The sequence below is a fragment of the Falco rusticolus genome, chromosome 4, assembly GCF_015220075.1.
Source record: "Falco rusticolus isolate bFalRus1 chromosome 4, bFalRus1.pri, whole genome shotgun sequence".
NCBI lineage: Eukaryota > Metazoa > Chordata > Aves > Falconiformes > Falconidae > Falco > Falco rusticolus.
In genome coordinates this window covers 539,838-566,088 of record NC_051190.1, presented here as the reverse complement: position 1 = coordinate 566,088, position 26,251 = coordinate 539,838, and the positions used below count along the sequence as shown (strand labels likewise).

The 26,251-nt window shown below is 44.6% G+C and overlaps 1 protein-coding gene across 3 annotated transcripts in view; it reads right to left on the bottom strand.

Annotated features, from left to right (window-relative positions):
- Positions 1–1,725: 1,725 nt before the first annotated feature.
- The window catches only part of HEMK1 (HemK methyltransferase family member 1), a 34,555-nt gene continuing 10,029 nt past the window's right edge, over positions 1,726–26,251 (bottom strand). For 2 of the 3 annotated variants that reach the window (XM_037383027.1, XM_037383029.1), the window contains exons 5-11: positions 14,964–15,116; positions 12,890–12,954; positions 8,850–8,914; positions 7,394–7,499; positions 6,420–6,515; positions 4,472–4,585; positions 1,726–4,125 (exon numbers count right to left, since the gene is read on the bottom strand). In XM_037383027.1, coding sequence (XP_037238924.1) covers positions 4,089–4,125; positions 4,472–4,585; positions 6,420–6,515; positions 7,394–7,499; positions 8,850–8,914; positions 12,890–12,954; positions 14,964–15,116 — 636 coding nt within the window. In that variant the 3' untranslated portion in view covers positions 1,726–4,088. The remainder of the gene's footprint in view (positions 4,126–4,471; positions 4,586–6,419; positions 6,516–7,393; positions 7,500–8,849; positions 8,915–12,889; positions 12,955–14,963; positions 15,117–26,251) is intronic. The other variant, XM_037383030.1, reaches the window with a different exon arrangement.

The following is a 26,251-nucleotide window of genomic DNA, read 5'->3' as shown; positions in this document are numbered from 1 at the left end:
CACCTTTCAGCCCACCTGGTCCCCCTTTACAACTTGCAAGCAGGGAGGGAATGATGCGCAAGTGCCCTACAGGAACAACACAATATTGGTGTTCTTTTCCTCAGAAATGAAGGCTGCAAGGGAGCATGGGAACAGACTACCACTTGGAAGCTGCTCTAAGGAGAAAGTTGGCTGTTCTCCACCTCAGGACAGAGGCAGCAGTACTCAGCTTTAATGGGTGCAAGGAAGACTACGTACAAAGGATACGTTTCTAGCAGAGAGAACAATAAAGCACCAGAACAGATTGCATGCAAAAGTCCTTGTCAGCATTGGAAGCCTTTAAATCAGGCTGGGCAAACATTTATCAGGAATGATGTAAGCCAAGTTGATTCTTACATGGACAGGGAAATTGGACTAAATGACTGTCACACTCTCTTCCAACCCATTTTGATCTGTGGCCCTGCATCAAGGAACTGAGTGCTGGCCAGTAATCCACAAGCATTCAGTCACCTGGGTCCCCAGAGATTTCCTGGGTCACCCCTAGTGGACCCACTCCACGTCTGTCAGTTCCTCACCTGGAAAGAGGTCTCACCCCTACAAGGCCACAGGCTCAGCTAAGAGCGCTGTGAGGATAAACATGTTTCTTTGACTCTCTAAGGTCCCTGAGAAGTCCCTTTCACCCCACATCTTGGGTGGAAAACTGAAAACACAGGCGGTACTTGCACTTCAGGGTGCTTACATGGAAATAGCACCAGAACAAGAATACTCCACCTCTGTCCTCCAGCACACTGGAGATTGTCCAAAGCCATGGATTAATGCAGCCCTAGGGGGGGCTTCAGGCCTCCCATTAACAGCATGAGGTACAAGCCCAGTCTGTATCACAAGCTGGGAGGTCCCTTTCCAGCTTCCCTCCACGCGCCCCAAGCAGAGGCCCTGTTTTACTGCCACAGTAACAAGGGTTAAAGCCCCACGCTGCGGCTGCGCCTACTGAAGCCCTCGGTCGAGGCAAGCTCCCCCCCGGGGGCTGCACCTCGCCAGGCCCACCCCCGCCGGGCGAGGCTGTGGCAGGACGGTTGGCCAGCACAGAGGCAGCTAAGCTGGGACCACAGCACCATCTGCAGGGCTCTGCCAAGGGCCAAGCTGTCCCCAGCTCCACGGGGGAGGCCGGCACACAGACGTGAGCACACACGCAACCACACTCTTCAGGGTCCGGGAGGAAAACAAAGCCCCTCTCCGGAAGCATCACTTCAGGAAACAGATCACCGTTTTGATATGGTTCCAATGACCCAGTAAGTTCCCACAAAATCAAATGTATGTCAGATACTGCATTATGTACAATGCCCACTGAAACATCAGCCTTCTGTGGCTTCAGGGAGCAGCTATGCATCTGCGGGCTGGGGGCACAGGGGATGGCTGGCGCCAGCTGAGCCTCCCGCTCGCAGGCAGCACGGACAACACAGACATAGTCCACTGCTTCAGCAAGGGCGCCAGGAGTGCCTGTGGTTCCTTGAAACCAGCATCTCCAAAAACCTCTGCAATGCTTCTGTACCAAAAGGAGCCTGGGCCAATATGAATAAAGCACTGAAGAACACATTGTACTACACCAGCACATTCCCTCAGATGCGAGTCTGACAAATAAATGCAGCCTCTTGGGAGGAAGAACAACTTTTCTCCATTCTTGTCTTTATGAGAAGGTCAGCGGCACCATGTGATTTTCTGAGACATACAACCACTACGCAATACAAACCCACAGAAATGCAAGCATTTTTATTATTGCTTTAGCTATAAACATAGGAATTTAACACTTGTCCTATTGGATCAGACCAAGAATCTGTTCACAGAGAAAGTGTCCTGCTCAGACAAGTGATTGATTGATGCTTCCAAGAAAAGGCACACTGCTTTCTGCAACCCAGCCACCCGCACTCTCAGGCGGCCATCTAACTCTAGCCTGCTGCAGGGAATCAGGCTACCCCTTGAAGAACGCAGTATGATGCCACTTAACACTCTCATAAGCCAGTAAACTATCCAGCTTTTAGAATACCCTGCAGAAGCAAGCTGTACTTGTTGCTCTTTTTCATACATAAACACTGCCAACACCCGATGAACTGTGAACTCATTTCTCTAAATTTAATTTTTAAAGTCTGACAAACTGAACTTAAAAAAAAGACCCTAAACTACTATTTAAAAATAACTGAGCAACCAACCAACCAACAACCAAACAAAATAACATCTCTTTCACTGCAAATTGTACTCATAGCTCTAGCAGGCAAACCTGCCAGAAATCAGCTGTGCTGGAACTTTATTTCCAAATCTAGGATCAAGTGTACTTCAAATCAACTTTTTTCATTCTCTCTTCCCTGGATTTCCTCTACTGTGTTTAATCAGGGCAGGTACTGCAGTCCAGAGAAGGCTCATAGCTTCAAGTAGATAGTGTACAGGGCACAGCAAACTACTGGACCATGCAGAGCGGTGGGGAGGATAAATGCAGTGTGAGTGGTACGATGGGGTAGAAAGGCCCATCTGTGAGTGCAGCTGTAAAAGCCCAGAGGGTGGGGAGAGGATCCAACCAGGGACCTGAGCACTGGTACACCAGAGAGCACTCAGGGATCTACACAAAAGCAGGGTCAATGTTCAAGAGTTACAGAGCAAATGAAAGAGTGGAGAGTGTGAGTGTGGGAGAGGTAGAGAAGAAAGGGACTAGATCTCTTAGCACTCATGTAAAGCCCTCTGGATCTGCTGCAGCCTTCCAAACAGATGCAGTTTGCTGATGCATCTCCTACCTACTTTTCTGGCTATGCACTGCCAGTTCAGCCTGGAGAGAGCACCTGGCAGCACCTCCCTGGCGCACAGGGGCTGCGAAGGTCACTGTCTGGACACTTCCACCCCTACTGAGTGCTCACCTCCATTGGCCCAGCAACTGCTTCCATTCAGACTGGTAGACCTGATTCTTTCATTTGCTTGCTTTCCTTCCCCTCCCTGGCTGTCTATGGTCAGGAAGGGAACGAGCAACAACAGCAGTAACAACAAGCAGCAGCTTAAATTCAATCCTGCCATTATTTATCATGCTGTGATGTTGACTGTCCATTTCAGGGACTTCTCTCAGTGTTGTTTCAGGCAGCCCTACTCTGAGTCATCCTTCCCAAAGCAACAGACCTCAACTGTTCCCACAGCTGTCAAGAGACCGGGTCCTACTCCAAACTTAGCTTGTTGTCAAATTTTGTACAAGTAATTTCACCTCCTGTTTTTCATCTGCAAAACTGGAGTAGCAATTCTGGCCTTCTTTGTAAAGTCTTGCATTTAAATGCCTTACATGGAAGTTAGGCATTTCTATTACTATCAGAAGCAATCTGTGGGTGCCAGATGTATTCAGGTCTGCTAGCATGTTTGGAAATGTAATTGCATGGCAGTTCTTGTAAGGACACCGATCTGAAGCACTCTATTACAATGTTTTGATTGTTTCTGGGAGTATCCACCAAGTGTCAGGTGCTGGAGATTCAGATGGTGTAACATGTGCACTGATCCTTCAATGATACGTCACTCAGCAGGACTGGGAAACAAAAGCTGCCTTGCTGTTGGAGATCTGATCTACTCCAGAGCATCAGGATCCTGCAACAGAACTGAATTTGAAATGTGCAGATTAGTCATGTCCCACCTGCAAAGCCAATATAAGCCAGAGTTTGGACTTATCACCCAATCTGGTCACATTCTATGTAAACGTATCTCAAGGCAAATAAAAGACGTGAAATTCTTTCTAGGTCAAAGCAATGATCTAACATGTCGACAAGCTGTATTTTTAATGAAATATCTGGAGCTATGAACTCTTCCATATTGGGTCCCGGGATTATTGAGTCACTTTAGCAGAGCACACTAAAAAGTTGCATACAGTTCCCTGAGGAACGTGAAACACTTCTGCATGCTCTGTTGAACTTCTGCATTTCTGGATGAAGTCTGTATCGGGGAAACAAGGGGGTCTGCCACTGCCTGGAGAATTCAGTGCACTTGGGAATGAAGTGGAGATTCCTTTTGCCATGCAGAGTTTTCAACAAGCTGTTCAGCAGGGCTCACAATCAAAAAGCATACTGAAAGAAGAGTTATTTCTGGTACAGTTGTCATCTGCTTTGTTTTTGGATGTGCAGAAACCTATGCCTGTGGAAAAAAGAATAAACAGAGCTTTAAGTCTTGCTAGGGAGAGCATGCCTCTACCTACATCCCATAAAAGCAGCAATTTTCCAGTGGCGCTAATCTCACCAGAGCTAGTCACCCCATCAGAAATGCTTACCTGCATCAGAATTCTGACTCAGAAACACTTGCCAGGTTATCTCAGGATATAAGGTTGAGATATTTGAAAGAAGCCCCTGTTTTTTTAAAATTGGCTTCAGCTGTGGACTTTCTCTGGCTGAGTTCATTCACTACATCAAGGTGCAGGAACGTAATCTACAAAGGACACAGACCTACACCTGAAGTAAAAATCTGAAGGTAAAAAAGGACTTACTTGCCACAGAAGTCCTTGTGAATGGCACGGAGGACGAGCAGCAAGTTGGGGTGTGCCTGTAGCCAGCTGTCCACCATATCTGGGTGTCTGGGATCAACTTCCAAAAACACACTCCTGAAAGGACACATTGGGAGTAGAAAGTGGGGAGATGCACACATTCAGGTTACTAAACTGATAAAAATTAAGGTTGGTCTTTCTGGATGGCTCCTATCAGCAGCGCAGGAAATGAGAAGGTCAGCAAACACACTGCAATCCATTAATCCTAAAAGAGATCATAGCTGTGCATTTAAGATGCAGATCCCAACTGCCTCCTTCAAGGGGAGAAAGCGTTGATCTTGGGGGGAATTCTCATGATACTTCTCTGCATGAGCAGTTAAACCTTTGTATGAAGATGTAAGGACCACTTTTGAACCATGCAAGTGATACCACCAGCTGGCCTTCCGAAGTCCCCAAAGATTTAAAGCTAGAATGAAGTTTTATAATGCAAATGCATTAACAGTGAGCACTGGACTGGTAGCATCAAGTTCCTCTTTGTATAAGTAGGGTGACATCAAGTCCCAGTAGCAAGAGTCATAAAGTACAAGGTAGCATACACTTTTTCCCACAGTAAATGTCTCCATAAATCAGTTACAAAACCATCACCAGCATTCAGACCTCCACAGAGGCCTGTACAGAGGAGAGTACAGCAGAGATAAGGGAACTTATCAGACCACCTCAGTTAGCACACCAGGACTAGGGCGGGACACTGCAGGGCTATTTCTGTCTCTGCTGCAGCCAGGCTTTATGACACTGGCCCCTTTCTGAGTCTCCACTCCTGCAATGAGGCAGAACCACCCTAGCTTACAGACACATGGAGACGATGGAACTGGTTACAGCCCGTGACAGCGCAGCAAGACACAAATTTAACAAGCAAAGAACAGAGGCCAAGCCCCAATCATACGCTCTCCTGAGAATTCCTAAAACAACCCACATTGAATACTCCCTATAAATTCACCAAACTAACTACAAGTTGGATGTGGATCTCATTCCTGACCTTAAAAAACTTCCACTCCTCAGTGGGGGCTCCACCTTATAAAACAAGCAAAAACAAAAGGCGGGGGTTGGGGGGTGGGGGTGGGGAATAATCCCAACAAACAACCCTATTGGACCAATCTCTGTTGCTGGGAAGTTCTGAGGAGCATCTTCTGCTCTCGTGGTCATGCAGAGCATGAGGAATGAATTCTTCTGCATGCACTCTCTCTCAATACTCCTGTTCCTCTTCTCAAAACAGCAGATTTCCAATGACCTCTCTTATGCTGGTAAAATGTCAGGAATTTTCAATAGGATATGTGAATGCCCTGGCACAACAGACTTCTGGGTATCAGCATGTTGATCTTTAAGCACAAAATGGATCCCATATGACAGAGAATAGGAATAATCAGCCTTGAATGTTAACCATAGAGAAATTTAACATTTAAGAAACTATCTCCTGCTGAACTTCTTTCTCCTGGAACATTCAGCACTGTATCCTGGCTCAGTAAGTTTCCCCTAATTAAAGGGTTGGAGAGAAGCAGACTCTACATCCATTCTCACAGAGGTTTATATTGCTTCTCCTCCGATCAGTTATTCTGCATAGAATCCTTCCTCCCCGCCCCCCCCCCTTTCTCTGCTGCTTCTTTCATGTTGTTTCTGTTGCTTCTTTGACCTTTAAAGATTCTCTCCTCATTAACAACTACCAAACAACATCACTGTTTAAGGAAGGCTTGTATCCCTTTATTAACCAATTGCAAGCTAATTTTGCTTATAAACATGACATTTTTTTACACTGCTGTTATTAGAATGGGGGTGTGTGTGTGTGTAGAATTTTTGCAACAATTTTCCCTCTGTACCTTCCTGTATGAAAAAAACCCAGAAGTTACAGAAGTGAATGGATGAAAGACATGAAAATCAAACAAAGAACAGTGCTTACCCAGAATCCTTCAGAAGAGAAGAAGCCAGAGCCAAAATTGTTTTGATGACTCTCATCCCATCATCTCCCCCATCCAGTGCATCAAGATCTTCATAGCTGGAGTGTGGGAATAAGAAGACATTAACAACAACTCATGTGGCATGAACCATCCCCTTGAGGATGCACTCTCCCATTCCCCATGGAGAAAGGTGCACCTAACACACCTGAGCTCCAGGTTATGAGCCAACTGCAGCCAAGGTCATGCAGTTCCAACACGTGGATCTGTTCTCTCTGTGCCAGCTGGACAGGGAGAGAGTGGGTTGTACAGCAAGGGATCACTTGCTTTATTTCAAGCGTGCCAACCACCAGGTTGGACTGCCTTCTAACCTAGCAGAGTGAATTAGGATATAGAAAGCTCAGCTTCCACAATCTGCTCTGGTGCACACCTTGTACAGAGGTAGGCACAAGACTTTGTCCTGACATGCGTGACAATCAATTCTGAGGAAGAACCAGCATACACAGAGTAATTCCACATCCCAAAAGCGCTTATTCATGTTTGTGTGGGTTTGTTTGCTTAAGACAAGTATCGGGATGAGAATGGGTCACAGCATTTCCACACAAGTGGTTTTTTTCATCATAAAAAGCTGCTCAGATTGCTTGTACTTTCTTTCATAAACTCACACCAATTATTAAGGGGAGGTGGGAAGAACTAACAGGAAAAACATTCTGAAACAGTTTTGGATTGGGAACTTGTTAATTTCAAAGTATGTGCTTTTTCCATTTTTATAAATATTTAAAATACTTTGCTATTGTTTCAGACCTGTAAGCAGTATCAAAGTAACACGGTATTATTATATACAATATAAACACACTTACATAATGTACAGGTATACTAGGTTTGCATGTTTTGTGAGCAATTGTGTGAAGTATAAGGAAGCAGACAGAAAACCTTGCTTCAAGGAACAGGAGATGAAAAATCTTATTTGTCTGATTACCGGAGGACTTCTGTGTCCAAGGAAGCCATGTCTTCATGGAAGACATATGGAGGGTTACTGACTATGAAGTCTATGGGGCCCCAGAGTAGCAGCTGCTCAGCAGAACCTAGACAAGAAAAAGAAACACAATCAGGTCTCACAACCACAGCAATCTTCCCTATAAGCTCAGTGTCAAAATCCTACCCAGGAAACTATGCCCCCAGACACATGCCCACAGGTGTTTGGCTCTGCTTCTGTCTAATAACATTTTATCCTATTTCTTTTTGGGATAGCCTGGCCTACTCACTCTCCCACCCTGAATGCAAAAGTGATACAAAGCTTAGAGCAGGTGAAGTAGCCCCCGCTTAGCAGAACATGTTACAAAGCACAGAACCTTGATGCTCTGGAGCTCTGTGACCATCTGCACCTAAAGCAACAACCTGAACAAGAGAGCCCACAAAGACCTAAGTGGGAAGCTCAGACTAGCTGTCAGGATGCATATCCTTCCTCTTATCAGAGCTGAAAAAGGACCTCCAATGAGCAAAACAGCCAGGCCCTTTCAGCAGCATCAACCACCTAACAGTTTGCTCTCCTGCAGACAAGGTTCAGCTCGCTATGCTCATGCTGCTGTCTGGACTGACACATACCAGCCCTGAATCAGACACCATGTAACCATGTGAGTGTGGCACTGTCCTCAGGCCACCTCCTTAGCACGGGGCTTAGCCATGCAAGTGCAATGCCAACACAGCTACGTGGCTTTTGGACTGGAGCTGGCTGGCTTACTGCTGTTTGGAGTATGGGCAGCACAAACTTGGATCTGCAGACAGAAAACTGTGCAGACATACCCCTAAGAGGTAGTACAGTGCCAAAAACGATAGTGTCAGAAAGGTGCACTAATGAGTGCTCATGGCTCCACAGCTCCTGGCTAAGAAACAGCTGAGCACGCACCTATCAAACTGGGTATGCCTCACCAAATGGCAGTTTTAACTGGTTTCAGCCAAGTCTGCAAAAGACAGGTGTTCTTGCCTGGTTCAGCTCACCTAATTTCAGGTGAATAAGGCTGGGCATTTAATCCAAGCTCAGTATCTGGGCTCCCTCTAAAATCAATGGAGAGGCAGGCACATACACATTTATCTAAAGCATCCACATCAGCATGGAATGAGTTACACGCTGTATGTTTGCCTCTCCCTATTAACAGTAGAAAGCATCTGGACTACCAGCTCAGACACAGCTTTTGGACACCTAAAACCAGGAACAGTTCACTTTCTGATGTAATAAGGGACTTCTCTCAGCTGATCATTTGGCCTGGAAACCTCTGAAGGGAAAAGCTTCACTGGATCACTTCTTCCTGACCTTTTTATGTACTAACTTCAACACCCTCCTGATGCCTGCAGCCCAAAGGGGTCCCTTGGCTGTCTCTCAAGCCTGCTTCCCCTCATTCAAAGTAAAAAGGCAGAAAGACAAAGGGAACTACAACAGTGAAAAGAGTTACTGTATGAAACATCATGGTGGAAGATGTGGATCCTCTCCTGAAGCTGCAGCCTGTAAAATTCCAGATGCAAGAACAGAAAGAAAAGATTAAGAGGCATGTTTGTGTGGATGCATGAACAGCACATTGTATAAACACATCATTAAATATCACATCTCTTATCTGATACACATATGTTCTACCCCACTGACTGCTGCTGGATTCCTCTTGAGGGAAGTTAGGATCTGCTTTTTGCCCAAGGAACAAATTCAAAGCAAAGAGCACACTGTACACCCATGGTGATTCCAGGGTGATGCTCCTGTGCACCCAAAATGTGTATGTATCACCCCTTGCCATACATACAGCAGTATTCCATGACCCTGCTGCATATTAACTACATCTCCAGGGCCTCCCCCAGGTGAACTCACCATCTCTGGTGAAAAAAAACCCAAACCATCAACCAAACATCAAAAAAACCACCCACCCCCCAACAAAATCACCTGCTTCAAATATGTAAGGCTGCTATTTTAAGTAGAGATAACATGCTCACGTATTTGCCACATTCTTTCTCCAGCCTCCTTGATAATCTAGATCTTAAGAGTGTTCTGGCATCTAAGTGTATTTTCTAGGCTCATATCACATGCCATTGTTAAGGTGATGAGATGTTACTGCACGCAACAGGGATGTCAGCACGTGCAGTGCAGCAGAACCCCTGTGCCAGACACAGAGATAAGAAAAAGGACTAATTTTAAAGGACAGCTCATGCACAGACTCTACAGTATAATGTATTTAAAATACACACTAGGATCTCTCAAGTATTAGTTTCTAACTCACAATCTTTCTTGCCCCTGACATCTCTGTGAACATTAATTGGGAAACACACGTCACAGTCAGCGCCTTTCACCTGCAGCCAGACATCCCCAGGTTGCTCACACCAGCAGAACCCCTGAAGGCACTTGAAGACACAAACATCTCTCCTTTACCTGTGACAAGTGAGCAAGTAAGCGTGCTGGCTTGCTGTTTTTAAGAAACAGGTCTAAAAAGGCCTCAGTATTTTTTAGGGAGAAACCTCAGCAAGATTCTGATCTCTCTGACTCACTACACTAATCCAAGGTATAACAGCCTTGAGACTGCCAGACCACCACTGCATGGTGCATGGTGCTCCAGTCTGTCACAACCTGGCATGATCCATCCCTAGCTCCCAGCTTGCTACAGAATATGCTCCCTGCCAGGGGAAACTGAGACAGTAATCCCCTTGAATCTTAGGAGTCCTAAGCAAAGTTCCCTTGATGCTCCTGAAACAGGAAAGAGACTAGTCTGAAAGCAGCATTGGTGCTTGGTGGCAGCCTGATACTACAGAAGGTACAGAAAAAGACAGTATGAAACAGCAAGGAAGGAACAGAACCTCTAATTCCTCAGCTATATGGTTCACCCATCAAAATAGATCTCTTTTCTAATTTTGTGAAGACATTTGAGTAATGTCAGAGGAAGCACCCCGCAAAGTCAGAAAGACAAGGCTGGCCAAGACCTGCTGTTGGAGAAAGCCTCCAAGCCTCCCAGAGGAGATGCCATTCCCAGACCAGCAACAGCATGTTGTGGCAGAGTCTGTACTGTCCCCCAACTCCTGTCTTCAGTGCAGTCAGTGTCTAGAGAAAACAAACTGCCCAACTCTTCCCAGCATATTCTCTCCTCCCACCACAGTGGCAGTTTTCCTCCCAGCTCTTCAGTATAACACCTCAGGGCTACGCAATGAGGTTCATAGAGCATGCTGCAATGAAGGCCTTATATCCAAGTCCTACTTGACTTTGCTGAGGGCCTGTGGTACTGCTCTGTCAGCATACACAGGCATCAAGAAAGGGAGGGATTCCTGCATCTGTCTGCAGTGTGTCCAGATGGGCCATCTGGCACTGGGATTGATTTAGGGAGAGCAAGACTCACCTAAGCATCTAGAGAACACAGCTGTGCTAAGGGAGCTCTGAAAAAGAAAGCAGAAATGAAGCTGGCTTCAGTCAAGCAGTAACACAGCGTATCCTACTGGCTTCTCTCCCAAGAGCTACAGGGCATCATGCCATAGGCAAGATCACAAGGACACAATGAAAATATCCATGGAGAAATATGAGGTTCTCTGGCATGGCATTTACACTCCCTCATCCACTCTTGAGCCAACAAGCAACGTTAATAAGCAAGATGATTCTTCCCAGATGCCAGAGCAACAATCTACCGAGGAGGCAAAGATCTAGCCAGCTTTTATTCTATCTATGCAAAATTGCAGCATAACTTGGTTTCACACTGACACATCAGAAGAAAATCTCTGCTCCCCATTCCCTGTAATGGGACTAGGAGGCAAAGGGTAATAGGTGACAAGTTTAGGAAAAGCTTTTTTCCTACACATCACTTCCGACTCACATAACAGCTGGGACTGAGTTGCAAGAAGTGAAGAGATGCAGCTCAGCGCAGCCAGAAACAGAAGTAGCCTGTCTCTGTAGCCCCAATGCTGGCAGCAGCTTGGGAAGAAAGGGCACGTGGGCCCTGCAGACAGAAATGCCAGTGTCCTGGTTTTGGCTGGGATGGGGAAAATTTTCTTGCTAGTAGCCAGTACAATGCTGTGGGTTTGGATTTAGTACGATAACAATGTTGATAACACACTGATGTTTTAGTTGTTGCTGCGTAGTGCTTACTCTAAGTCAAGGACTTTCCAGTTTGCCCTGCTCTGCTGATGAGGAGGTGCACAAGAAGCTGGCAGGGAGCAGAGCCAGGACAGCTGTCCCGAGCTAGCCAAAGGGATGTTCCACACCATAGAGCGTCATGCTCGGTATATAAACGGGGGGGAGCTGGCTGGGAGGGACCAACTGCTGCTTGGGGACTGGCTGGGCATCGGTCAGCAGATGGTGAGCAACTATATGGTGCATGACTTGTCTTTCTTGAATTTTGTTTCTCTCTCTTTTTGTCTCCTTTTGCATTAAAATTATTATTATTATTTGATTATAATAATTTAAATTATATAACTGTCCTTACCTCAATCCACAGGTTTTACCTTTTTTTCCCCCGATTCCCCTCCCCATCCCTGGGGGAGAGCAGGGGGAGCTGCATAGTACTTAGTTGCCAGCTGGGGTTAAACCACTACAGTCAGTTAATGAGCACTATTTAAGACTCACAACTGTACTAGACTGTAAGAGCAGCGAGCAGGAACCCTTTCTGAGACTGCCCTAATTAATGCCTAGGGCCCAGCAGTTACTGAGGATACGAATACATACTAGAGCTCTGTACCTTTTACAATGCCTACGGAGACTGGGGTCCTGGGCTCAAGAGCATACTGCGATTCTCCGTCTGGGGCTGACTATGTTGTCACAGTCCAGAACAACCTGAGTTAAGAAGAACCAGCTGAGGATGCGGAGCCACTGGGAAGGACAAGGTCAACCTGATACAGATCTGTCCTGACTTCAGGCACAAGAAGTTTGATTCAGCAGCTCTGCATGTCCAGCCACAGCCCAGCCACGTCCCAACAGCACAGGACCCAGCAGCACCATTCTCACCAAACCCAAGACTGCCACACTAGCACATAGAGTAAAAGTGCTATTTGAGTGTGCAAGCTTATGTCTAGAGGACCAACGACAGAAACAAGCACGGCAATAATGATGTAGGGAGCCAGAGAGAGAAAGGTTCAGGCTATACTCGTCCTTAACCTGCTAAAGTGACATATACATTCTTACTACCTGCTGCTTTGATTTTCTCAAGTTCGCAGGAAGGGGTAAGAGCAGTTACTATGAAACACTTTGAAAACCCTTCGAAGACAGACAGCATGTAAGTACTATTGCTTTATTTAGGCTGCTGCTTTCAAAAAGCACATTCACAAGTCAAAGAAAAAAACACTCTGGTAAACATAAGCATTTTTTTTCCTTCTGAAATCTTACACACTTCAGGAGGTCAACCAACTAGAACATTCTCTGGTTTCCAGTGGTGATAAACATGATCACATGTCCAAATATTGAGGACTCTTGGTCTTTTTCAAACAACAATTTACAAAAAATGGGTAACATGTGGGCTCATACCTATGTGCATTCTCCTTAGTGAGATCCACAGCAGCCTCCTCTTTATCCACGGCTATCACCTGGCTCTGGGACAAAAAAAAAACAAAACACCACCAAAGAAGTATTACAGCATCAAGGTTCCTATACAGACATGTTCTGCCAGAAAAGACATGCAAGATAAAAATTACAATTGACTGTTCACTCTTGGCTCCTAATAGGAACAGCTCACAAAGAGTGCATCTCAGGGGCATTGATGGGATCACGAGTCACTTCTAATAAGGCTGCTAACGTGACAGAAGGCACTCCACAGCATTGCCATCAGCCTACCAAAATAGACAGGCTTCTGACCAAACCAACTCAGCTGACAACAATGGGAGTCACGCTGAGTGTGAGACTCAACACTCTGACTAGTATGGGGAAGTCACAGGTTGAAAGAAGATGATGTCACAGGCTTCTCCTCTCTAATGTGGACAGAATCCCTTCCAGAATTAAAACAACCGTTTGGACAGAGGTTCTGGCATTTCCCATCTGTTATGCAGACACCTTTTGCCTAGTTACTCCACTGCAGTCTTTACACCACATTCACTGCACGTACTAACTGCATGTATTTGACTGTGCATCAAGTATTCGAGAGTCCTCCAGCATAACAGCCAGGACTACATAGTTATAGATTTGTTTGACCTTCCATTCCACCTTGGGAAAAGTGCAGGCAAAGGCTTGACCTGGTTTTGCTTTGCTTAATATTTTTTAAAACAGATGTTGGTAAGTTTTTACATAGAGAAAGCATGCTTAAACTACTTTGGATTTGGAGATGATGGTGTGATTGGCCATCACTCCCAGGGGGACTGATTTCACAGCCTGAGACTAGCGCACACACACATAAAGCTGACCCTGAAAGTGAAGGACACAGCCCAGTCCGTAAGTGAAAAGTTGCTGTTGTTTTCTCAGTACCCTAGTGCCAAATTCTGCCTCAAAAACTGAAGAGATCACACAGAGTGTGACCTTCACTTTGCTGTCAGCATGGCTACCACTAACGCTGATCAGTCAAGGTTCCCTGTTTGTCTGGGCACAGCAGTTTGCATTAGCCAGCTGGGAAAGGACTGTCATCAGTTACAGGGACAGACTGACACAGCTCTTTAACTTAAGAGGCAAGGAAAAGAGCATAAAGTACAGCTCAGGAAATCAGAGTAATTATAAAGTCTCAAAGCTGAAGTATTAACCTTATCAGGTCACTGGGCAGAGGAACACAGACATCAACCTCTAACACACATGAAGTCTTATACTTCTACAAGAGGAAGGGCTGGCCACAGCAATTCTCATTCACAAGAAGGAACTGGCTGGTCTGCTGTTCTGAGGAAAGGGGAATATTTTTCCCTTAATCACGTGTGATGAGATCTTGCATTCATTTCCCTTTCTGTTTACCAACAGTATCTCAGTAAGCATGTTACATGCCACAATAATCAGGGGCAAGAAGGGCTTTGGCCACCCAGATCTCAGTCCCCTTCATGCTCATTTCACTCTGTTGAAGACGCATGAGTTGTTATTAGTGAACAAAAGACCAAAAATGTTGTTTGGCAGTTATGACATATTCTTGTCATACTGATCCCAAGTACTGACACTTTTGTGGTAATCCCTTCCCTGTATTCATTTAGTCTTCAGTCTCCTAGAGACAAGATCTTTTGATTCACAACAAAGTGATTTTTAGAGATGACTGCCCCATAAATTCAATTAATAGAGTGTGTGCCCATGCCTCAGCCCCTCTTGTCCCACAGCCCAGGATACTGGGTTAAATGAACACCCATCAGTGCTTCAAGCTAAGGTGATTAATAGTGAGCTGTGACAGCTGAAGAATGAAAACATTTGCTTCTCTCATCCTGACTATATCTCCACTACTCCTGCAGACAGCTGGGAAGAGCAATTCCTAAATTTCTCTCTTCTACCTAGCATGAACTAACAGAGCCTGACTGTCAGAAACCTCAGCTGCTTAAGTACCATAAAAGCAAAGAAGTTTGTGAAGTCTCAATGAAGACTAGTAGAGCGGCATTGTCCAGTAACACAGGCATCTATGGTACCATGAGCACTGACAAAAGCTCACCTGTGGCAGTTTGCACAACAGACTCAGAGCAATTGCCCCAGAGCCACAGCCAATCTCCAGGATCACAGGATGAGAGACAGGAACTTGGAAGCAGAGACCTGAATTCTTCTCACATTTCCGAGATTCTTCCTCCACAACTAAAGAGACAAGATCCTAACAAAAAAACAACCAATCAAAAAAAAATTCTAATGGAGTCGTTTTTACTCACACCTTTGCAGTCTGAGGACTGGAGTTCAAATTTCTTCACTCTGTAGCCCATTTATTTTTGTGGCTAATTTTTAAAACACAGATGTCAGCAATGGAACTGACATACTAGAAGTCAGTTCGGTCTCATCTCCCCCACAGAGTGCTTTGATTATTAACCAAATCCTCAGGATAAAATTTCCCACAGATCCTCTGAAATCTTCTAGCACTGTTGGGAAAAACAATAACCAAACAGCTGGAGCACATTATCTTCTGAAACACCATTTTATTTACTCCAAAATTCCAACTTTCAGAATTTGGAAGCTTCAAAATTTAAGATTTCTACACTGTCTCATTGTGGTATGTAATCTGGAGACAGGGGTACAGCTTCTAACAGCATCTAAACGAATAATCCAACCTGCAGATGAAAAGCAAAGGCAAAGAATTACTGAATGATCCAAATGAGTAGGTCCCTACATGGATTTCATATTTTGGACTCCTGCTACATTTTGTTGGTACAAAGGCACTTGGAAAACATTTCCATCCATGCTCCTGGATGCATATGCGTCTGCCATTGCTACCTCCTCCTTCCCACCAATCTCTTTTTTAAATCCCTTTGAAATTTCATGTAAAATCCAACATAGCAGGAGAGGTAGTTGGAAGGTTTGTGAAAATGAGTGACTAGCTACAACAGAAAGCACACATGAGCCTCCCTCAGACTGCAGCATGAACTTCTCTTGCTATTCACTGGAGAAAACTTATGAATGCCTTGAGTGCATCAGCAGCTTCAGCAGGTGCTCACGACTCCTTGCAATCCTTGCACTTTCATGGCACAGCAGCACAGAAACAAGGCCTTCCTGCCCAAGGCACTCCTATGATGACTACGTTATTTCACTTGAGAGGTCTGCTCTTGGATCTCTCCTGTAAATCCAGGAAGCTTAACAAAATTTACAAAGAATAATTGGCTTTATTTTGCCAACAGGTAAAAACCAAAAGGAAAATTACTGGCCTTCTATGTTTACAAGGAATCTTGCATGGTTTTTGGCATAAGCAGGAATACTTAAAAAGCAACACATCCTGGCAGGCAGGTCAGCTTCTTTTTAGTAAGCAACGGCCTCTTCCAGGAGCCTAAAATGGGCAGGCTTGTACACAACGGCATAACCCCTTCCTTGGATATATCACTCTAACTTGGATATATCACCTGCATTGGGGTGCAGTGTAGTAAGTGCCTTGTGCAAAGCCGTAGTTTTTAAGAAGATATTTGTTGCTGTTGCTTGTCCTTCATGCTTGGCCAATTTGCATCTGCAGTAAGGAGGGAGGGAGGGAGGGAGGATGCAAACAGGTGTAAAAATGAAGCATTAGGACAGATGAGCTTCAGTGAAACATCCCTGGTGGCAGAGAACATGGGACATGAGCTGTTTTGTCAGACAGTATTTTCTGAGGTTTCCCACTAGACATGAACTGTTTTAAAACATATGAAAGAACTGTGCCCCTACATGCAAGCACACCCCCACTGCTTAGAGAACAGAAGTGAAGCCTGCACTACTTCACAGTCTGGGATAGAGAAAGAGGCATATTTCAACATTGTTCAGGCCTTGCAAATCGAGCAGCTTCGAACCACCCCATTTTAACGGAACCCTTTGCCTGTTGATTCTTCCCGCTCAAAGAGCCTGAAAGCATAAGTAAAAAGGAGATATTTGATTGATTTGAATGTATAAACTCTCCATATTTCTCCTGGTAACATAACTTCTACTTCAGATCAGCTTTTCTGAGCCTTTGCCATTTTCAGCTCAGCAGTGCTAGGCTTTGCTGCTTTTCCAGTAGCCTGGCTCTGCCAACAACAGCCTTTTGGGAGCCACTGGCTCCTCAGCTTTCTTCAGGCCCCTTTTCACAGCCTTTTGGGACCTTCAGGGGCTTCTTAGGAATAAGCACCTTTAACTGTTTTCATTGGTTTTTCTCCTCAAATCTTCTGCTGTTGCAGCTGGAGCGAGTCAGAGATGCCTGTGCCTTTGCCCACCAGGTAAGGACAACAGCCTCTGTGCTCCTCCAGACTGTGCCCTCTGCCTTCCATAGCCTCCAGCGCTCCTCAGCAATGAGCTCTGCGTGCTCATACCCAAATGCCCAAAACGGAAGGAGCAGCAGCCCGCAGGCTGGAGGGCACCATTCCGAGAGGCCTCTCTCAGAGACGTGTCTTCTCTGCAAAGTGGAGTTTGGTGACTGATGCCCAAGGCAGCCTCCGCCGGCTGTGAGGAGCCACACTGCGATGCCCTACCCTGGTTACCATGTGTTATCGGCACTGCACTCATAAGGCAGTTCTGCTAACAGCCTTCAAAATCACATATTCCTTGGTGCTGCTCTGGGATTCCTTTCCTAGACAATTACAGAGGAAACCATTCTTACAGGCTCCCAACAGGACTGTGGGAAACCATTAGAGGACTAACAGCACTTAGATAGCAACAGGAAAAAACAAACACCTTATCTACCCACTTATGTACAAAAACAGCTTTTGCCTTTCAGCTAACAGCTCCAGATGAACCAGTTTGAAAACACTTCTGCAGTGGAGACAGCCAAATTGTAACTGCAGCTGGTTTGGGGAAGCAGGTGCTGATGAGTCCAAGACCACAGAGGAAGAGCCACCCAAAAAATTCTGCTCAGTCACTAAATCACTCTTTGAAATACCAGTCATTTCTGATCACTTAAAAATATTTCCAGGAAATCTCTACAATAACTCAGAACCATCTGTCTCCAGGGCTGATCACAGAGTAGCACAAGTTACTTATTACAGATGTCCAAATGTAACTTCCACACAGCAGAACTACTGTCACCATTTCTTAACTTCCTTAAAGTTTATCATTAGTAATTTCAAGCTTAGAGTTTCTAAAGGAACTTCTACTTTACACATTCCACAGTGAAAGTATTTTTAGAGTGCTTACGAAAGCTTGTATTCAAATATGACTGATTTCAGTTTTTACCACATGTATATTATAAGCAGGATACTGGCTTTGTATCCTGCTTCTTGACTCTTGGTTATTTCATATACTTTTTATGGAGGCAAAGGCTAATTCTCTCATAAAACATTTACCATAATAGTTCAAAATTAAAAGACATAAAAATAATGTGACAACCTAAAGAAACTACATCCTTTCCCAGACATTAGTACCTCACTAAAAAAAAATATCAATAATTATGAAAGCAAATTCTTTTATGAAATAAATTTGATTGGCAAGCAAAACAGGTGTATTGTAACTGGAAAATCAGGAAAAAATTACAAGAATAGATTATTTGATGTCAAATTAAATTTGCAAGTATGCGCATATTAAAAGCACGAAGTAAAGACAAAACAGAACACACTGGAATAAGACATTTTGTAATTCTGCATTAACTGGCTGTGATACCATGGTTCTTTTCTTTGCTTACAGTTTTCACGTGAAAACCACATCTCCCCAGCATGTGCAAGACAATGAGAAAAACCCGGCAACCACGATACAGAGTATGTCCAGTTAGACCCTTGCCATTGCCACCAGGTTTCATTTTCAGAAATCGTGAATGGTTAAGTTATCCAAAATTGTTTTGAAACAGTGTTCTTCAGATTCTCCTCAGTATTTTTCATCTTTCAGCAAGCAATCTAACCAAAATCTGCACTCCTCCAAGCACACCATAATCTCCAAGATGTCACCACTGAAAACTGATAAATTAAAGCACTTTGCAGAACATAGCAGAACCACTTTCAAATCTCATCTTGGGAGATGAAGTATTTCTGGCCATGCGTTACAGTGTTCATACAAAGACTACAAAATACCCTGCAAGACAGACATCCCCTATCTCTGTACAAGAATCTGAGTAGAGCCACAGCTGGGGAAGAGCCACAAAGAGGCAGAAAGTGCTAAAAAAAGATGCCAGTCCCAGACACAGAGAAAGTGGGACAACAGCAGATGGACAAAGGCTGTGTGGTCTTTATTGCGCAGGGTACCTCATGTCTTCTCTAACTGAACAGATTCAGAGTGCAAACACCTGCTAATGCCACCATTGCTAAAAGCCATCTTAACCATCAGTTTGATCACCAGCTCTAAAGGTTAACAGATGAAAATTACAAAAGTTCCACCGGGAAATAAGAGAAAACACTTTGGCATCCTAGGTAATTAACCTTTGGAATATGTTAGGTAAATTCTCCACAATCTGGCACTCTAAACTGAAACGGCAGGCTGTTCAAAAGAGCTTACTTTCACTCATACCATTTATAGGATTCAATACATCAGAGAGAGGAATGTCCTTTCTACAGAAAACCACTACTTTGGATAAAACAAAGATGACAATCAGCATATCTTCGTATTTTCTAAATCCAGGAAAATTAGTTAGCTTGCTCAGGTGCCTTGTCCCTGCAACATGCTGAGCACTTCAGTACCATTAACACATTTATCCTCACAACTCCCATTTTCCAGATGAACTACTGTAAAAAGTGACTATGCCAAACTCATGAAGGAGGACTACAGCAGAGCAGAGTATTGAACCCAGTGCTCCAGAAGCCTCATCCACACCTTTCCAATGATACCATTTAAGATTGCGGGAACAGGTCCCCCAGACTCCAGCTAGGAAGAGGCAGGTCTACAGCCACGCAAAGGCAACTGACCTCCTGCAGAAAAGTCGCAGATTACCACATCATCTAAATGAACAGTGCTTGGCTACCCTTGAATTACCTTTTTGTTTTTACTCTTCTAGATAAAAAGCTGTAAATGTTTTTAAAAAATATCCAAAGTGCTGTATTAAGGAGCAAGTAAAATCATAAATTAAAAAAATATCTTAGAAATATGACCTGATTCCGTATTTGCCCACAACTTGCTAACCACTGGGTAGGACAAATGCTCAACTGTGAAGTTATTAAAATTCAAGTTATCGCTTACAGCATGAATCTTTATTATCAGTAACAAAGCAGTTACTACACTAAAAAACCTGCTAACCAGTGCTACCGGTACTGGCAGAACTACTTTTATCCTGGAGTCTGGTGTATGCCTACATGGGTGTAAGTGTGATATTTGTGTCAGAGTGGAGAAATGGAACATTTTGAAGATCTTTTTTCCCTTAGTCTGTGCAAGAAATCCTATCCCCCAGCAAAAGCCAGTTTTGGAAAGTATGGAGGGAATGAATGGCAAATGGACAAAACCAGAAACTAAAATCCTCTCTTTGCAATGGCAGCAAAGTGGAAAGGAAGGAGGGTCCTGGACATGGCTTGGGTAGCCCCCAAAACAGAGCTGCTGACATCTGTGTGCAGGGGCAGACTGCACATTTCATTCAATAGATGGGTGTACGGATATGTTCAAGCAGCTGAGAGGAAGAGCTAGAAGTCACATGAAAAGGTGAGCTCAGCAGCTACTGCTGCTGCCCCTTGGAGCAAATCCTATGTATGGCTAAAACTGCCCCACAGCTGTCCTCTCCCCTGCAGCTTGCAGGATTGCCATGCCCCTGGCCCCTTTCCAGGGTGCACCAGCAATGCCAGTGTCCCCAGGACCTTTTTGTCATCTGTTACAGGCAGACAACACAATGGGGCCATAGACTAGACTTAGGAACGGGGCCAGCTCACAGCTCTGCAGTTACCAGCATGATTAATTCCCAATCTCTCTACCTGTTGCAAACTCCTCTTGCACAGCAATAATCAATGAACTTCCCCTTCTCTCCCATTTTACAGGATTTTGTGCAAATAAATATTCAAGAGGATGTTAAGAGCACGAGCCACCTCTGAAACCTGTGCATTCACGAGGGTGGTAAGCTAGGCAAGAAGCAAAGCATCTGGAAGGGTTTTTACATTGCACTGGGCTGGAAGTGATACAGGTATCAAGATGGGTTTTCAGGGACCTACATTCTATTGCTTAGCACAAAATGAGCGGGGAGAGGTATCTAGACCCTCTATGTCTTAGTCAGAAGTGAATTTAAAAATCCACAGGAAAAAATGCAGGACATACTTGGGAGGGAGAAGGATATCTGGTCCTGACTAACAAAGAACGACCTTCCAAGGACTAGAAGAGTCCTATTATCTGGAGTTCCATATACAGGGCAGACAAATATTTGCCTCCCATGCTACTTAATTTCCAGCACTCAGAGGTTCTCAAGCTTTTGTCTCTTAGCCAAGCCACTCACAGCCTGCTCTCACCTTGCAATTCCAGGAAGTCTTGCTTCACTGCCAAATTCACCCTAAGTTCATGCTGTCATTTATTTGGGGTGTGTGTGTCCCCATCCCCGTCCCCCGTTTCCCCCCTCCCCCCACCATCTTTGCTGCTGAGTGAAACAAATGCAAAACTTTGTGAACACCTCCAGCTTCCCATGAGCCTCCACCCACAGCTCCTGTTCCCCAAACAGCCCCTCCAGTACGAATTCATGTTCTGACAGGTTCTTGGTATTACCTCCACCGCCCTGCAGCCAGGTCTCTAGTTCACTGCATTTCTTGGAACCACAGCTGAACAAAGAAAGCATGAGGACAGTGTCTGCCAGCACCCAAACCACAAGCTCCACAGCTGCGCAGCTCCAACCGGCAGACAGCGCAAGGTCAGGCAGCTTTCAGCACCAAGGCAGTCACGGGGAAACAGCAGAGATTCTTGCTGCTCAGTGGTGGCTACGGAGCTGTGCAGAAGTCCAGAGTTAAAGCAATCATGTGCTACAGTCCAACAAAACAGCGAGTGACCTATCTGATGTTTCTGTGATTAAAAGTACAAGGCTAAGAAAAACAGATGAGTGGAGGAATGGGAAAGGCAAGGGTGGAGGTCACAAATTCACACTGTGTTCCCGAGAAGCACCTTTTTTTGTGCTCTCAGTAAAGCAGGGAAGACAAGGTTCCAGGGGTACGAGACAGGGCAGCAAGAGGCTCTAACCTCCCAGGTTAGCAAACAGGACAAGGAAAGCAAAAGACACATGGAAATCTGAGTAACCTTCTCTCTGCTCTTGCACACTTCCTGGGAATGTTTTACTTATTTATGTGCTTTCCAGAAACTTCTGTTCTCAGAATACAGGACTTTCCATAGAGCCTGATCTGATATTAATCAAATCACCCCTCCTCTCCTGTTTGTCCACTTGGCTGCCAATCAGCACATAACAAAACACCAGGAAGCCAAGAAAAACCTGACTCTATGGCAATGGCCCTAGAAGATCATTGCCACATCCCATTCTTCCAAAAGCAAGCCACCAAGCCAGCCCAGTGCTTAGTGGGCAGGCAGGCTATAGCATTTTTGTCGTGGGCTCTTCTGCCTGACACCACAGGGGGAAAGAGAAAATGTTGCAAAAAGCCCATGAAACTCCCCCTATACACATACAGAAAGCAAAACACCAGAGTAACTCCAGAAGGGGCCACTGTTCCTGAAATAAAATGTGGCTTTAGGCAGAAGCAATAAAGAAGTGAAGGCATACCTGATACTGAGCAAGGGGTTTGGCTTCTCCATCATACAATAGAAGAAGCTCCTGATGTGTTGTGGCACACACCAAGCGCTGCTTCATCTGTTGGAGAAGAGGCTGTGACAGCACCCAGAAACAACTTTACCAAAAGGCAGTAAACTTTGCAACTCATATGTGCTAATGCCCAAGAGAAATTACCACAGTTGTCATGTCTAAATTTAGCCATGCCCAGGAGGGGTGAGTAGAATGGATCAAAGTCACTGTAAAGTGGCTGCACCACAGGTCTCGCACACAGACCTCCCTAGGCACATCTCCGCAGAAGGAAGGCATTTTCTTCCTCTGCAGACAGTGGTATTGACCACTGCCAGACACAGCATCTGTCCAGATGCACTGGTCCAGCTTGCTAATCTCCAGCTCTGAAATTCCAGTTACTTAGATGTTTGAAAGAAGCTGCCTGTAGGAAATTGATTTTTCCCCCTGTTCATATGGGAAACCCCTTGAGTCCGATCCCTCCTGTTACAGCCATTCTATAGTTTGTTCTTCTCCAGCTCTAGTCCTAACTTCTGCCCAAACTGCTCATGAGCTAAGCTACTCAGCTGAAACACATAAACAGGGACTCTCTTTCAATTAGAAAAAGGAGATTAAAAACCTGAAGACTTCATAGAGTTCTTTTAGGGCCAAAAAAATAAAGGCATTAACAACATGGAGATCTGTGAGAACATATTAGGAAAGTCTACATAAGTTTACCTGGGGAACAGGTTTGTGCGTGACTTAAAAGAAAGCTGTTGCTCTCTGCACCTTCAGCACAGATTTTAGCTTTAAATTTACATTTTTGAGCCTGTCCTGGAAATTGGCAACTTTGAAGTAATCCTCTGCACAAGCACAACCTTTTTTTCTTGCAGAGGAAGCCAGGAGAAGCTACTGCCATAGTTCATCTTGGCCAGTTAACCAGGAAATGGAGGAAGAAACAGGATGGTTCCTTCTGAACAAGAAATCTGTTCCCGGGAAAACATCCTATCCTGATTTTAAAGCAGCCAGCAACAGGCTCATGCTAAACTGTTTCAGTAATTAATTACACTCCTGTTAAAGTTGGGCAGCTTCTCTTCTGGCCTGCATTTATAGTGCTTGTTATACACTTGTCTATGAAACCAAAGAGACTTCTGTTACCAAATTTCTGCTCCCTGTGCCACGTAATTAACCCCTAAGCTTGTCTTTGATGAGCTAAACAGTGTTTCACAATGAGGCAGATTTTTCCAGCTGTTAACGTACCTACTGACTCCTCTCCAAACCCCGTTTTCCATCTCTTTCTCAACCAGTCAGTAACATAACTGGACATAGTATTTTTGCAACTATTCCACTACTGCAGTACACAGATTATTTAATCCTGCTACTTGTATTTGGCGATCACCTGTTAAAACATGCAAGGATCACATTAGCCTGCTGGACAGCCCACTGAAAATGGGTGTTCATGGTCAGCCAATATCTGTAAAAGCCCCAAATCTTCCTCCAAGCTCTTGTGGTAGCAGAAGCCCCTCAGCCACAAGGCACAGGCTGCATTATTTTTTCTCTGCACGTAGGACCCTAGTAAACATTTGTGCCTAGCTCAAAGGACAATTCCAACTGTTCTGCAGCAACAACAGGCTCCTTTCAAAATTCCCATTCTTCAGCTTCTGTGCAACAGCCCACTTTCAGAAAATATTGTTTTCTTCCAACATACTGATAAAATATTGGCTATCATATGGACAAAATCTGATCTGTGTGAGGCCATAACAGCAATGCTCCAACTTTAGCACATTTGTTTACAGCTACATTTTGACAGACAGCAGTTAATTTTTGACGTATCAAATAATGTCCTATTGCATTTACATTCATTATACCTTATAGGAGTCTATATATATTTCAAAAAAGGACCTTAAGCTACATACAAGATAGGACACCATTACCCTTTTCATTCCCCAAATTGGGAAGCCAGTGACACAGAAAGGAGAAGCAGCCTTCCTTTGAAGAGACGACTGGTCAGAGGCAAAACCATGGAAAAAAAAAGGGCAATCTCCTGACCTCTGATCAATGGCTGTACTCACTAGACAGTGTGACCTTTTGACCGTTCTGAAAAGTAGCCATCTGTGGCAATTAAATTAGGGAAATGAAAGACCATTCTGCATCAAAAGTTTCCTCTTGGCACTGATTAAACAGAAAACATGTACACTGGTTTGACACAAAGCACTGGAGAAAGGCCCCACCTTGCAATCTGTATATTTGCATATACCTGTCAGGAAACAAAAATCCTCCCTTCTCTGTGTACTTGACTGTCTTGAAAGGTTAATGATTATGTTTAGCTACAAGTAAGGTTTAACTCATGAAAGGTTTCTCCGAGCAAATCTTTGACTATTCCACACACAACACCGCAACACAATGACTGCCATTCAGCTGACAGATGCAAGTAAACAGCAATGGTTTCTGCATATTGAGCATGTTTTATCATGAGAAAGAACCAATCTATCTTGGGAAACAAAAGCTTAAAAATCATAGGTGGAAAAACAACTGATTAGAACAGTGACAGGACTAAAATTTACAAATGCTATAGGGAGCACGAATGCTTTGTGTTATGCAGTAAGAAGGAGGCTCCTGTTAAATGCGCAGGCAGTACCAGAAGCAAAGAAAATATTTTTCCCACTTACAATACCAAATTAGAAAGATTCTTTGTCAGATGATGTCATGGAGACTAGACACAGACTCAAAAGAGGATTACACAAATTAATAGAGAACAGATCCATTAGTGATTATGAAGCAGGATGGCCCCAAATCCAGCTTTGGCTAAGAACAGCCCTTAACTGCTGAGCATCCAAGGATCCTTCCATACCTATCTTTTCCCTTGTAATTTTGCCCCCACCATCTGCTATGAGCCCCAATCAGACACAGTACATTGAACTCAACAGACCAATACAGTCTGACCAAGTCTTCTTTCTTGCTCTCAAGGAGGCTGCAGCCGTGATCTTTTTTGCATGACTACTAAAAAGTGTTCAGCATGGCACAGACTTGCAATTTCTTCCCCTAAGATCTCTCCCCGGTTAAACAGGCATCCTCACCCTACAGTGTCCCTTAGAGGACAATGGACTGTTCTCAGAACACAGACACCACAACAAAGCCAAGACAGAAAAAAAAAAAAAAAAAAAAAGTAGATCTGAGCTCCTGCTGAGATCACAACAGGTCAGGGGGGTGGCACCAGGGGACTTACGGGTGGCTTGAAGGTCAGAGGGGATAGTGGGACCGTGACAATCCTCCCAAGCAGTTCTGAGCCTCCTCCAGCAAAAGAACCCAACACTACCCACACAGTAGTTGCAAGGAATAAAAGATGACCATTTTTGTTTTCAACTAAACAAATAAGCCTTCATTTTCTTTAAAACACAGCATCTGAGAGAGGAGGGGCTCAGAGGCATCAGAAATCCTATAATTAATAGGAAACAGAACTGTTCAGGAGCAACGCGAGCCTAAGCCTGGAGTGCCCTCTGCAGGTACGGGCCCGGAGAGCCGCACACCCCAAAGCACTGCAGGGAAGTCCTGGACCAAACCAAACTTTTCCTCAGTGAAGTCATGGTGAGGCTTCATTTAGCTCGTATTTACCCGGACCAAAAAGGCATTTTGTATCCACGCTGGCTGAGTTCTCCTCCTCTTTGTCCTATTTTTCCACTGATCCACAAGGCTGTGGCCCAAGTTTAGAAGGCCCTGTCCTG